The 11,656-nt window shown below is 49.5% G+C and overlaps 1 protein-coding gene across 1 annotated transcript; it reads left to right on the top strand.

Annotated features, from left to right (window-relative positions):
* Positions 1-1,693: 1,693 nt before the first annotated feature.
* Positions 1,694-5,946, top strand: neflb (neurofilament light chain b). The gene is made up of 4 exons (XM_066714195.1): positions 1,694-3,023; positions 4,352-4,476; positions 4,651-5,024; positions 5,170-5,946. Exons 1-4 carry the CDS (start codon positions 1,926-1,928, stop codon positions 5,412-5,414), a joined length of 1,842 nt encoding a protein of 613 aa, XP_066570292.1. The 5' UTR covers positions 1,694-1,925; the 3' UTR covers positions 5,415-5,946.
* Positions 5,947-11,656: the final 5,710 nt, after the last annotated feature.

Genomic DNA, 11,656 nt, shown 5'->3' on the forward strand with positions numbered 1-11,656 from the left:
TCTGGCTCCATTCATCACAGCATAGCAGAAAGACACAGAGAGAGAGAGAGGGAGAGAGATGGAGAGAGGGGGGGGGGCTGAGCTGTAGTCAGCATGAATGCAGTTGTCTGAGTCAGACTGCGGTACAGTGTCTCTTAATTTTGGCCTCTCACCTTTCATCCTTCCCTCCCTCTCTTTCAGTGGCTTCCTCTGCTTCTGTGCCTCTAATACACTCTTTACTGCACTATACCCTAGTCTATACTACGCTATTTACTGCACTATACCCTGTCTATAATACACTATTTACTGCACTATACTCTGTCTATACTATACTCTTTACTGCACTATACCCTGTATACGCTACACTCTTTACTGCACTTTTCCCTAGCCTATACTATTCTTTACTTCACTATATCCTGTCTATACTACACTCTTTACTGCACTATACCTTAATCTATACTACTCTTTACTGCACTATACCCTAGTCTATACTACACTCTTTACTACACTAAACCCTAGTTTTACAATGGTTTCTTTTATGGATTCAATATAATTTTATTTGCCACCCCTCCACCCCTCCAGTGAAGCTGGTGAGATACAGGGTTGTCCTTCTGCCTGTGCTCTTCCTGTCTGTGCTATTTGTGCTTTAATTGGATCAATTAACTGAGTAAATTGGGGTTAATTGGGCCATGTATCTCAGGGGAACAGATGAGTAGAGCTGGTGTACAATATGTTATGTCAGACTGGGTGTACATTAGATGGGCAGCTGGCCTGGCGTGGGTCAGGGTGGTCTGCGGGGGGGCACAACACAGCTGTTAGACAGAGGCATTTACAAACACAATTAAAAAGGGGGAAGGGGGAAGTGGATTAGAGAGAGAGAGGGGGTAGGGTGAACTCCTACAAGGTCACCGGGGAGGAGCTGATGCAGAGCAGACTGCAGGCACTAATCTGGAGCTCCAGGGTACAGGGAAACTCCATTACAGTCACCCCCCCCCCACCCCCACCATGTAAGGTCTCTCTGGGCTGCTCAGGGCCTTGTTCTTTGTGCAGCTGCTGCCTCTGGCTGGGTGGGACCAGATGCCAGGTCGGTGGACGGGCCCAGCACCGGGAGCAGGCAGCTCTCTCTTGTGATACTGTGAGAACCAACACAGAGAGTGAGAGCGCAGAGATGCGCATTCCCTGAACTCAGGCACGGTGCCATCGCCGCTCTCACTGCGTCTACACTCCGTCTCTGTGCTCTCCCACTTCAAGTTCTCGTTTTTGTATTTTTGTGTAATCAGAGTTGTCGTCTATATTCTAGGCTGCATTTCTACCAGTATTTCTCCAAACACAAGAGCTTCATAATTTGATGGAGTGTCTTGAAAGCCAGCCTGAAATTTCACCTCTCAGTTCAGTTCTTTTGTCTGCTTTTAATTTTCCTAAGTGACTCCCAAGCAGCACTTAGAGCGCGCACACACAGTGACACACACACTGACACAGTCTCACACACTGCACACACACACGCATGCAGACACACACACAGGGACACACAAGCCCCTGGTTTTTAATCACTGCGCTAGGAAGAACTACCTGACAAAAAAGGGCACTCAGATTTTTCAAAGTTCTGCCTCTGCACCCCTCCCCTCCCTTCCCCTCCCACACTCTCTCCCCCCCTCACCCTCTCTCTCCTGCAAGCTAAGCTCTGGCCGAGCTGCTGTGCGGATCGATGGAGAGTCGCTGCTGCCGGTGCTGACGGTGGCTGCGTCAGAGCTCTGTCTCCGCTATAAAAGCGGGTAGCTGGGCTGGAGCTTGACTGAGAGCCAAGCGGCTGAACAGAAGCAGCAGCAGCAGCAGCAGCAGCAGCAGCAGCACTGGTCGGTGGCAGCTCCCTCCTCTCGTCTCACTCCTGTGGTTGGAACCCTGCGAGTGCCCGCCTTGGTGCCTCTCGGCCCTCGCCTGCCTTCGCCATGAGTTACGACCCCTACTTCTCCAGCTCCTACAAGCGCCGCTATGTGGACTCAGCCCCCCGGCTGGTGCACGTCTCCGGGCTGCGCAGTGCCGGTGCTGGCGGTGCAGGAGGGTATGCCCGCTCCGTGTACTCCAGCCACTCAGCGCCGCTGTCCACCATGTCCTCGGTCAGCTCCCGTCACCACACCACCCAGCACCACCAGCTGCACCGCGGCTATGGCATCTCGGCGTCCTCAGCCTCCAGCCTCCTGCAGGCCGCCGACCTGGACCTGAGCCAAGCAGCGCAGGTGAGCAGCGAATTCCGGGTGGTGAGGACCCAGGAGAAGGCCCAGATGCAGGACCTGAACGACCGCTTCGCCAGCTTCATCGAGCGGGTGCATGAGCTGGAGCAGCAGAATAAGGTGCTGGAGGCCGAGTTGATGGTGCTGAGGCAGAGGCACGTGGAGCCTTCCCGCCTCAAGGCCCTCTACGAGCAGGAGATCCGGGAGCTGAGGGCGGCCGTGGAAGAAGCCCGGGGTGAGAGGCAGGCGGCGCAGAATGAGCGGGAAGGGCTGGAGGACGCCCTGAGGGGGCTGCAGGGCCGCTATGAGGAGGAGGTGCTGAACCGGGAGGAGGCAGAAGGCCGGTTGATGGACGCACGCAAGGGAGCGGACGAGGCGGCGCTGGCCCGGGCCGAACTGGAGCGGCGGGCCGAGACGCTGCTGGACGAGATTGCCTTCCTGAAGCGGGTGCACGAGGAGGAGATCGCCGAGCTGCAGGCGCAGGTGCAGTACGCCCAGGTGTCCGTGGAGATGGAGGTGGCCAAGCCCGACCTGTCCGCCGCCCTGCGCGACATCCGCTCGCAGTATGAGAAGTTGGCGACCCGCAACATGCAGGCGGCCGAGGACTGGTTCAAGAGCAAGTTCAATGTGCTGACCGAGACCGCTGCCCGCAACACCGATGCCGTGCGCACAGCCAAGGACGAGGCCGGGGAGTACCGCCGACAGCTCAAGGCCCGCTCCCTGGAGATCGAGGCCTGCCGGGGCATGAACGAGGCCATGGAGAAGCAGCTGCAGGACATGGAGGACAAACAGAACCGGGAAATCGTCGCCATGCAGGTCAGGGAGGAGAGGAGGGGGGGTGGGGGTGTTGTGTGTCCTTCAGAGATAGAGAGAGGGGTGAGAGAAGTGTGGGTGGGAGGGCAGGCAGTATGGGGAAGGGGGGGGTTTCTGTAGCTAATTTTTGGAAAGATTTTGGAGAGAGCAAAGGAGGGAGGGAGGGAGAAGGAAGATCAAAATCTGCCTCCTGAGCAAGGGTGCCTCGAGCCTCCTGGGGATGACAGCCTCTTGAGACAGACGTCCTGTCTCCCTGAGCAGCGTGGAAGCCGTGCACTGACACAGCCCAGAGAGAGGCTGGCAGAGAGAGGCTGTGTTTGCCAGGGCTTAGCTTAATCGAATTTACCAGAGACCTGCAGGGGTGCGGAGCGTGGCGGGGATTCGGTTACTAGCTGCTGCGTCATGCCGGTGTCAATCGATACATCTTTATTGCTCCCTGGAGATCTTTCCTCCTGCTGACTGACTTTTTCTTGTATGTTTTTGACGCACTGCACTGCACACTGGCAGTAGGCAGGCTGCTGGAGAAAGATGAACTGGGTAAATGAGAGGGTGGGTGGTGGAGAGAGGGAAAGAGAGAGCGAGAACATGCTCTCTCAGCATTTCCCCAGCACTGTTAGTGTTTCGCAGTGAACAAGACTGTCAGCATTTTATTTATCTATTTACTTATCGCCGCTCTCCGGTGCTGATAAAGTGCCACCAGCATCTCACGGTGCTGAATGCTGCCCTGTGCCTGGGGGTTGGTGCGAGGCAGAGTGCCACACTGGGGACTGGCACAAATAACAGTCTGAAGTTTCTAAAAAAGCAGTCCAGGGTCTGTGGTGTCTGCTGGCACTGCTCCCAGGCCTCGTAGTGGCAGTGAAGCTGATCTGGCCCCCACATCACACAGAAGAGGGAGAGTCTAGCTCCAGTTTCACCTGTCCCCCCCCACCTTTTCCCTCTCTCTATCAAACACTCCCTTACACTCTCTCTCTAACTCTCACTGTCACTCACCTCTCTCACACACTTTCTCTCCCTCTCCCTCCTTCTCTCTCTATCAGACTGATAACCGAACGAGATGCCCCCTCCCTGTCAGTGACGATCAGTCTACAGAATTATAATTTGAAAAAGGCAAGGCATTGCTTCCCCAGATTGACTTTGCTGTTGTGCTGTTATGTGCGTTATTATCATCATCATTATTCTTATTGCATTCATGTTTCTGGACTGGACAATTCAAGACAGTACCACCTGCAGGACACAGAGAGCAGCAGCCTGAGAGCTCTGCACAGGGTTTCCAATGAGAGAGGGGAACTCATAGGTATCTCTTCTTCCTCCTCCTTCTCTCTCCCTCACAGGAGACCATCAGCCAGCTGGAGAATGAGCTGAGGGCCACCAAGAACGAGATGGCGCGCTACCTGAAGGAGTATCAGGACCTGCTGAACGTCAAGATGGCCCTGGACATTGAAATCGCTGCTTATAGGTAATTGCCGCCTTCAGTTTCTTCTTCTCCTGTCTTTCCCAATCCTCCTCCTCCTGGTTCAGTCACTCATCAGGCTACAGGCAGTGACAGGAACTTTTACAAACTGTTCCCAGAATCCCACTAACCTCTTGTCTTGTCTCACTGTCTCTCTGTCTCTCTCTCCCTGTGTCACAGGAAGCTGCTGGAAGGCGAGGAGACGCGGTTCAGCGTGGGAGGTGGGGTGAGCGCGTTCTCACAGAGCGCTTACTCACAGAGTGCGTTCTCCCAGAGTGCCCCCCCACCAGGCCTGTACGGCCGCTCGCTGTTCTCCCTGCAGAGCAGCTCCATGGGCAGCCTCGGCTCCCCCTACATGATGGGCAGCAGACTGTTCACCTCCAGCTACTCCTCCAGCCACGCCCCCGAGGTCGAAGAGGTCATCCGCGCCAGCCAATCCGAGCAGGCCGAGGCAGCCCCGCCTGCTGAGGAAGAGGAGGAGGAGGAGGAGCAGAAGGAGGAGGAAGAGGAGGAGGAGCAGAAGGAGGAGGAAGAGGCCGGAGAGGGTGAGGAAGGTAGGCGCAAGTGAGGTTTCCACATCCTCTAAGGTTTTACCTGAGTTTCGTATTGCACATTTAAACGACACCACGCTTGCACTACACCACTTGACATTCTTGTCTCGATGGACTTTCTTCCCCGCTTTATATTTTCGTCCCCTAGGTGGCGACAAAGACGAGGAGGGAGACGCCAAGCAGGAGGAGGCTGAGGAAGAGGCAGAGGAGGAAAAGGAAAAGGAAGAGGCAGAGGAAGGAGAGGCTGAGGACGAGGGAGAGAAGGCAGAAGCAGAGGAAGAGGGTCAAGATGAAGGAGGAGAAGACGAGGCCAAAGAAGAAGAGGGCGGAGAGGAAGAGAAGGAGGAGGAGAAAGGAGCAGAGAAGGAGGAGAAACCCAAGGAAAAGAAATGAATGCGGAACGAATGAACGGACAGACTGACTCCCGACCACAGACCGGACATCGACTCAACATGCGTGCTACTAACTAGATGGTGCTCTATGCAGAATAATAATAGTCATAATAATCACAATTATTCTGTTCAATCACATGATCCAATAATAGTGACCCGACTGCTTGCAAAGATCCCTGAACTGCTCAGTACACATAAAAGAAGTAGAAAAAAATACAAACGAGAATAGAGATTACGCATGATTATGTGCAAGTATGTGTGTGTCAGTATGTGTGCGTGTGTGTGTGCGTGCAACAGGATATGAGCTACGTGTCTGCAGAACTAATGTGAACAGAGAACAGACGCACTGCGCTGCGCTGTACTGTCGCCCAGCTGCGCCTAATTAAACAACTTGTCTTCATAAAGACCAATTAAAATAAATTAGAAATACTAATAAGAAACATGAACATAAATGTGAAACTCCTTGAATAATGTAAAACCGAACGCTGTGGGTCTATGCAGAAGGCTATGAATAAAGACTGAATCCATGCTAACTTTGACGTGGTTTGGACTTATTTCTTTTTAGTCTTTTTTTTTTTTTTTGTGGTTTCAAAGCCACCCACAATCACTCTCACTCTCACTCTCGCACAATCAATCACGCATGCTCACTCATGCACACTTGCGCACAATCGCTCTCAAACCCGCTCATATACACTCACGCATGCTCAGTCACGCACACGCTCTCACACCCGCTCATACACACGCACGCATTGCTCACTCACACTCGCTCACGCATGCTCAGTCACGCACATGCACTCAAGCACACATGGACAATCATTCACACTCACGCACACTCATTCACCAACATTCATTTATTCACAATATTATACACTCACCTAAAGGATTATTAGGAACACCATACTAATACTGTGTTTGACCCCCTTTCGCCTTCAGAACTGCCTTAATTCTACGTGGCATTGATTCAACAAGGTGCTGAAAGCATTCTTTAGAAATGTTGGCCCATATTGATAGGATAGCATCTTGCAGTTGATGGAGATTTGTGGGATGCACATCCAGGACACGAAGCTCCCGTTCCACCACATCCCAAAGATGCTCTATTGGGTTGAGATCTGGTGACTGTGGGGGCCAGTTTAGTACAGTGAACTCATTGTCATGTTCAAGAAACCAATTTGAAATGATTCGACCTTTGTGACATGGTGCATTATCCTGCTGGAAGTAGCCATCAGAGGATGGGTACATGGTGGTCATAAAGGGATGGACATGGTCAGAAACAATGCTCAGGTAGGCCGTGGCATTTAAACGATGCCCAATTGGCACTAAGGGGCCTAAAGTGTGCCAAGAAAACATCCCCCACACCATTACACCACCACCACCAGCCTGCACAGTGGTAACAAGGCATGATGGATCCATGTTCTCATTCTGTTTACATCTCAACAGAAATCGAGACTCATCAGACCAGGCAACATTTTTCCAGTCTTCAACTGTCCAATTTTGGTGAGCTTGTGCAAATTGTAGCCTCTTTTTCCTATTTGTAGTGGAGATGAGTGGTACCCGGTGGGGTCTTCTGCTGTTGTAGCCCATCCGCCTCAAGGTTGTACGTGTTGTGGCTTCACAAATGCTTTGCTGCATACCTCGGTTGTAACGAGTGGTTATTTCAGTCAAAGTTGCTCTTCTATCAGCTTGAATCAGTCGGCCCATTCTCCTCTGACCTCTAGCATCAACAAGGCATTTTCGCCCACAGGACTGCCGCATACTGGATGTTTTTCCCTTTTCACACCATTCTTTGTAAACCCTAGAAATGGTTGTGCGTGAAAATCCCAGTAACTGAGCAGATTGTGAAATACTCAGACCGGCCCGTCTGGCACCAACAACCATGCCACGCTCAAAATTGCTTAAATCACCTTTCTTTCCCATTCAGACATTCAGTTTGGAGTTCAGGAGATTGTCTTGACCAGGACCACACCCCTAAATGCATTGAAGCAACTGCCATGTGATTGGTTGGTTAGATAATTGCATTAATGAGAAATTGAACAGGTGTTCCTAATAATCCTTTAGGTGAGTGTATATTTCTATTAATGGACAGAGTGTTTAATCTGTGATCTCAGCCTCCTAGGATGCTTTGTAATTAAAAGTGCAGTAGGATGACAGGAGGGGGTTTTCATAACAGGGAGTAAGAGCTCTCAGGGTCCTCCTGTGCTGTACCTTTGCATCACTGAGGCCCTGGGGATTTGGGGTTAAGGTCAAAGGGAAAGGCACACACTAGCATAATCAATAACATGGGCTCTGATGAGATCACTGAAGTCATCTGCACCTTGGGGACCCAGCTGATAGTAAATCAGAATTATTGATCTGCTGTGAAAGTGGATGTCTTGGTTATACAAACAAGACACGCGGCTACAAGAGTCTGGGTAGCGATGGCCCCGGGAGCAGCAAGCCAACATACAGGCCTTTGCACAGAGTCCATGTGCGTGTGGGGTGGGGCGTCTGTGGGAGAACACAGAACAAAGTCAATTTTTTATTGAGTTTAAATAAAACAATCAAACATGGAATAAAAACACTTGCAATGGGTTTTCTTTAAACACTTGGGGAGATAATGGTGCTGCTCTCAGCCCTGATCCATGGGGCCTCACTGTCCTGGGGGTCTCGCTGTCCCGGGGTCCTCGTTGTGCGGGGGGCCTCACTGTCCTGTGGGCCTCGTTGTCCCTGGATCTCACAGAAATCAGGGACGAGTACATTTGGGAATAGAATCTGGTGAATCGGCAGCTCTGTTTAGGAAGAGTGGCAGGGGGTGGGAACTAACTTCCCTGCCACATTGCCAGAGATAACAGGATTCTTCGGCATTCCTTGAAGGAAGAAACATTTGTTTTTTTCCTTGTGTCATTCAGATAATGAGCAAATGTAATAAGACAAAACTGAGCTCTTCCAGTCAACCAGCTTTCTTGCATCATTCCTGCAAGAGAACAGCCCTTTAAAATCCTCGGACATAGAGGCACTGGGTGAGAGATTAAGTGCAGCCGAGTAACAGCATCTCAGCTGTTAATTAAGTCACCCTGTTTTAATTAAATTTCTTTCTTTTACAGACACATTTTTTAAAAATGGGAATAAAAGCAAAAGGAAACAGGGGAGCTAATTAAATCCAAATCTGGCAGCAGCAAGAGAAGTTGAGATAGCCCCTCTGATCGCTCTCTCGCCCTCAGTCTGGGGAGAGTTGCATTTGGGGGAGGTGTGGTGGGCAGAATAAAATGTCTACACAAACACACACATAATGCAACAGACCCACAATAACACACTCAAACACATACACACAATCATACAGTGACACAATAATGCAAGAGCTGTGACAAGGTAATACTGCAGCAGCTGCAAATCTGTTTCTCTGTCAGACAAGGGGGGGGGGGGCTGGAGTAAAAAAGCTTGTCTGTCCAATACACGCGCTCCATGCTGAATAGGGAATCACAATCTCAACAAACCATGGGCTGGACCACATCACAGAGAGTTATGTATAAATAGAGGGGCGGGTCTGCCTGCTGTAGTGACACAATAAGTAAAACCACGTCAGGAAAGAGACAAGTTTCCGAATATCTGTACTTCACTGTGTGATAGCAATAAAAGGTATTATTATTATTATTATTATTATTATGATTGGCACAGGGCAGAAACACGGTTAAAGTCACAAAATGTGAATTAAACATTACTCCTTCAGGTCTGGAAACTTGATTTAATATAAAAGTAAAGCAGTCCCCTCCCGTCCCCTCACGGTTCTCTCTAGAGGTACCAAATCTGACAGCATCACAGTTTCTGTCTTTGCAGCTGTCGAATCTGCATTATGTGTGTGTGTGTGAGAGAGAGAGAGAGAGAGAGAGAGAGAGTGTGTGTGTGTGTGTGTGTGTGTGTGTGTGTGGTGTGTGTGTGTGTGTGTGTGTGTGTGTGTGTGTGTGTGTGTGTGTGTGTGTGTGTGTGTGTGTGTGAGAGAGAGAGAGAGAGAGTGTGTGTGTGTAGAGTAAAGCGCAACAGGAATCTGCCCAGCTACAGACTGGACCAGCGCTGTCAACGTCCTCAAAGTCTGCCCCTGCAAGTTCACTTAAAACAAAAGCAAAGAGAGACAATAAAATGTTAAAAATCTGTTCAGACTCCAACCCCCCCGCGGAGACTCGACCCGCATTGCAGTGTTTAGAGAGCAGAGCAGCACCGACCGGCGCCTCCCGGTCCCGGGCCGCGGCCGGGGTTGTGACGTCACTGTGCGAGGTGGGTCGTTAGCGGGACCAGTTTGAAAGCTACCTTGTGCACAGGAGTGACTGGGTTACTGTAAAACCACTCCCCCCTGCTTAGTCCGGGGCACGTAGAGTAGCGACGGGAATACTGCATTGTAAGTTTTATTGATCCAACCACAAGCGAGGCAATAGCGCAAAAAAAAAAAAAACCTCACTGCAGTGTTTCTCTCCCGGTGCGGGACTGCATTCCTGTAAATCTCACTGCCGCTCCGCAGTGCGCCGAGCCGGTAACGACACCGGTGAGGGGCGAGCATCAACCCCGTCTCTCTCTGCTGTTTGGAAACCCCTGGGTATTACTGTTAGTGTTATTAACATTATTGTTGGTGTTATTATTACTCACTAACCTCCGCCACACATGCATTGATTTAGTTCATCTCACATACATTCTAGTGTTATATATCACAATTACTGATCTACGGCTACTAATGTGCCAGGGCTGTACTACACTTCAACTGTACTTGGCAATACTGACACAAATCACAAACTGAACTTCAAGACCGATGATCCTTGATCGTTTGAGATGTTTGCCACATCAAAGAGAAAAGCAAATGCATTTATAAGCGAGCGGAGGTGAAGCAATCCAGGGGGATTCGCTCCGCAGGGTCCTGACAGAGGAGATTGAGACGAGATCACAGGCTAATGGCAGAGTAGGGGGTATGAGGCAGAGCCTTAACGCACAGCTCAGTACATTACAACCCTATAGGTCGTTCCGTGTCCCCTTGGACGGCTATGGTGTGTTCATCATCATGTGCGCAAAAGTGTGTAAAGCCCCCCCATCTCCACCCTTTCAGCTGAACTGGGATAGACCTCCTGGGGTGGCAGTTTCCGTGTCAACCAAGCTGACAGCTCGCCGTTTATAAACTGGTTGCTCTCTGCTCCATCGGCCCACCAGCGTCTCTGCTGCATAGCGAAACACTGACACAGACCATCTTTAACACGAACTCCTTTATTTTTTGACGGCATTAATAAAGAAACATCAGACTAGATGAGATTACGAATTGAAACTACATTTTCCTCCATAATCATCATCATATCTAGAATTAAAGCACGTGAAGATACCTTATCTGCAAATGACAGTGCTTTATGTATGATTTCTTACTGGATATGCATTATTTTTATGGCAGTATGCAGGTTAATATCCGTGACAGTTTGTAATCTAAAAGGTAGTAAAAGTAGAATTTAGGTTAGGAATAGTGTGCATCAGTAATACAAAAGGAAATAGATTAGTAGCTGTACTTACACACCAACACATCCACACAGACCATATGGGGCAAAGACTGCACTCAAGATAAGCCCCATGTCCGAGATGACGCACCCAGTGTTTCACAAGATTTGCTCCGGAGCCCCGGGCAGGATTTGAACCCTCTTCATTCATTAATTATAAGTCTCAGGTTGTTGGTTCAGCTCGTTAGGAAGCCCATAGTTTTCAATTGCAGCATCTCTATATCTCTTTTATGCCTCCCTTTCTCTAAAGCGCCAATCATGTTTATCTTATAACTGTTATGTCAGTATATTTCAAATATGTCTCCGATTGTCTGCTCTTATATACACTTTACTGCCATAGGTGTAAAGTGTTCGAGCCCATACACCTACCCTGCTGGTTTTTGTTCCAGCTGAGCTCTCAGTTTCTTAATTGAACCCGTAATTTAAGTAATTTGATTACATTTGACTCTTTTAATTGTGTAACTGATAAAAAGTTGGTTCCTTAATAAGACAATAATTTCCTTATACAATTTTATACTTAACCCTTGTGTTGTCTTAAGGGTCAAAAATGACCCACCACTATGTTTAACAGCAGAGAAAACCCCCTAAATTATATTTTTTCAACTTGAAATTTTATGACTTTTCCTAGTTACCTCAACATTAGAAAAAGTGAAACATTGCCTTTGTTCATGTTTCCATGAAAGCTGTACACCACCAGGGTACATTTTGACCCGGCAATTATACAATAATTTACAGACCACAAAAACCA

The sequence above is a fragment of the Amia ocellicauda genome, chromosome 9 (assembly GCF_036373705.1).
Source record: "Amia ocellicauda isolate fAmiCal2 chromosome 9, fAmiCal2.hap1, whole genome shotgun sequence".
In the NCBI taxonomy this organism is placed as follows: Eukaryota; Metazoa; Chordata; class Actinopteri; order Amiiformes; family Amiidae; genus Amia; species Amia ocellicauda.

Coding starts and splice junctions, on each gene's coding strand:
- neflb (XM_066714195.1), top strand. CDS start 1,926: ATGAGTTACGACCCCTACTTCTCCAGCTCCTACAAGCGCCGCTATGTG. Junction 4,477..4,650: donor ATTGAAATCGCTGCTTATAG/GTAATTGCCGCC, acceptor CCTGTGTCACAG/GAAGCTGCTGGAAGGCGAGG. Junction 5,025..5,169: donor GGCCGGAGAGGGTGAGGAAG/GTAGGCGCAAGT, acceptor TTCGTCCCCTAG/GTGGCGACAAAGACGAGGAG.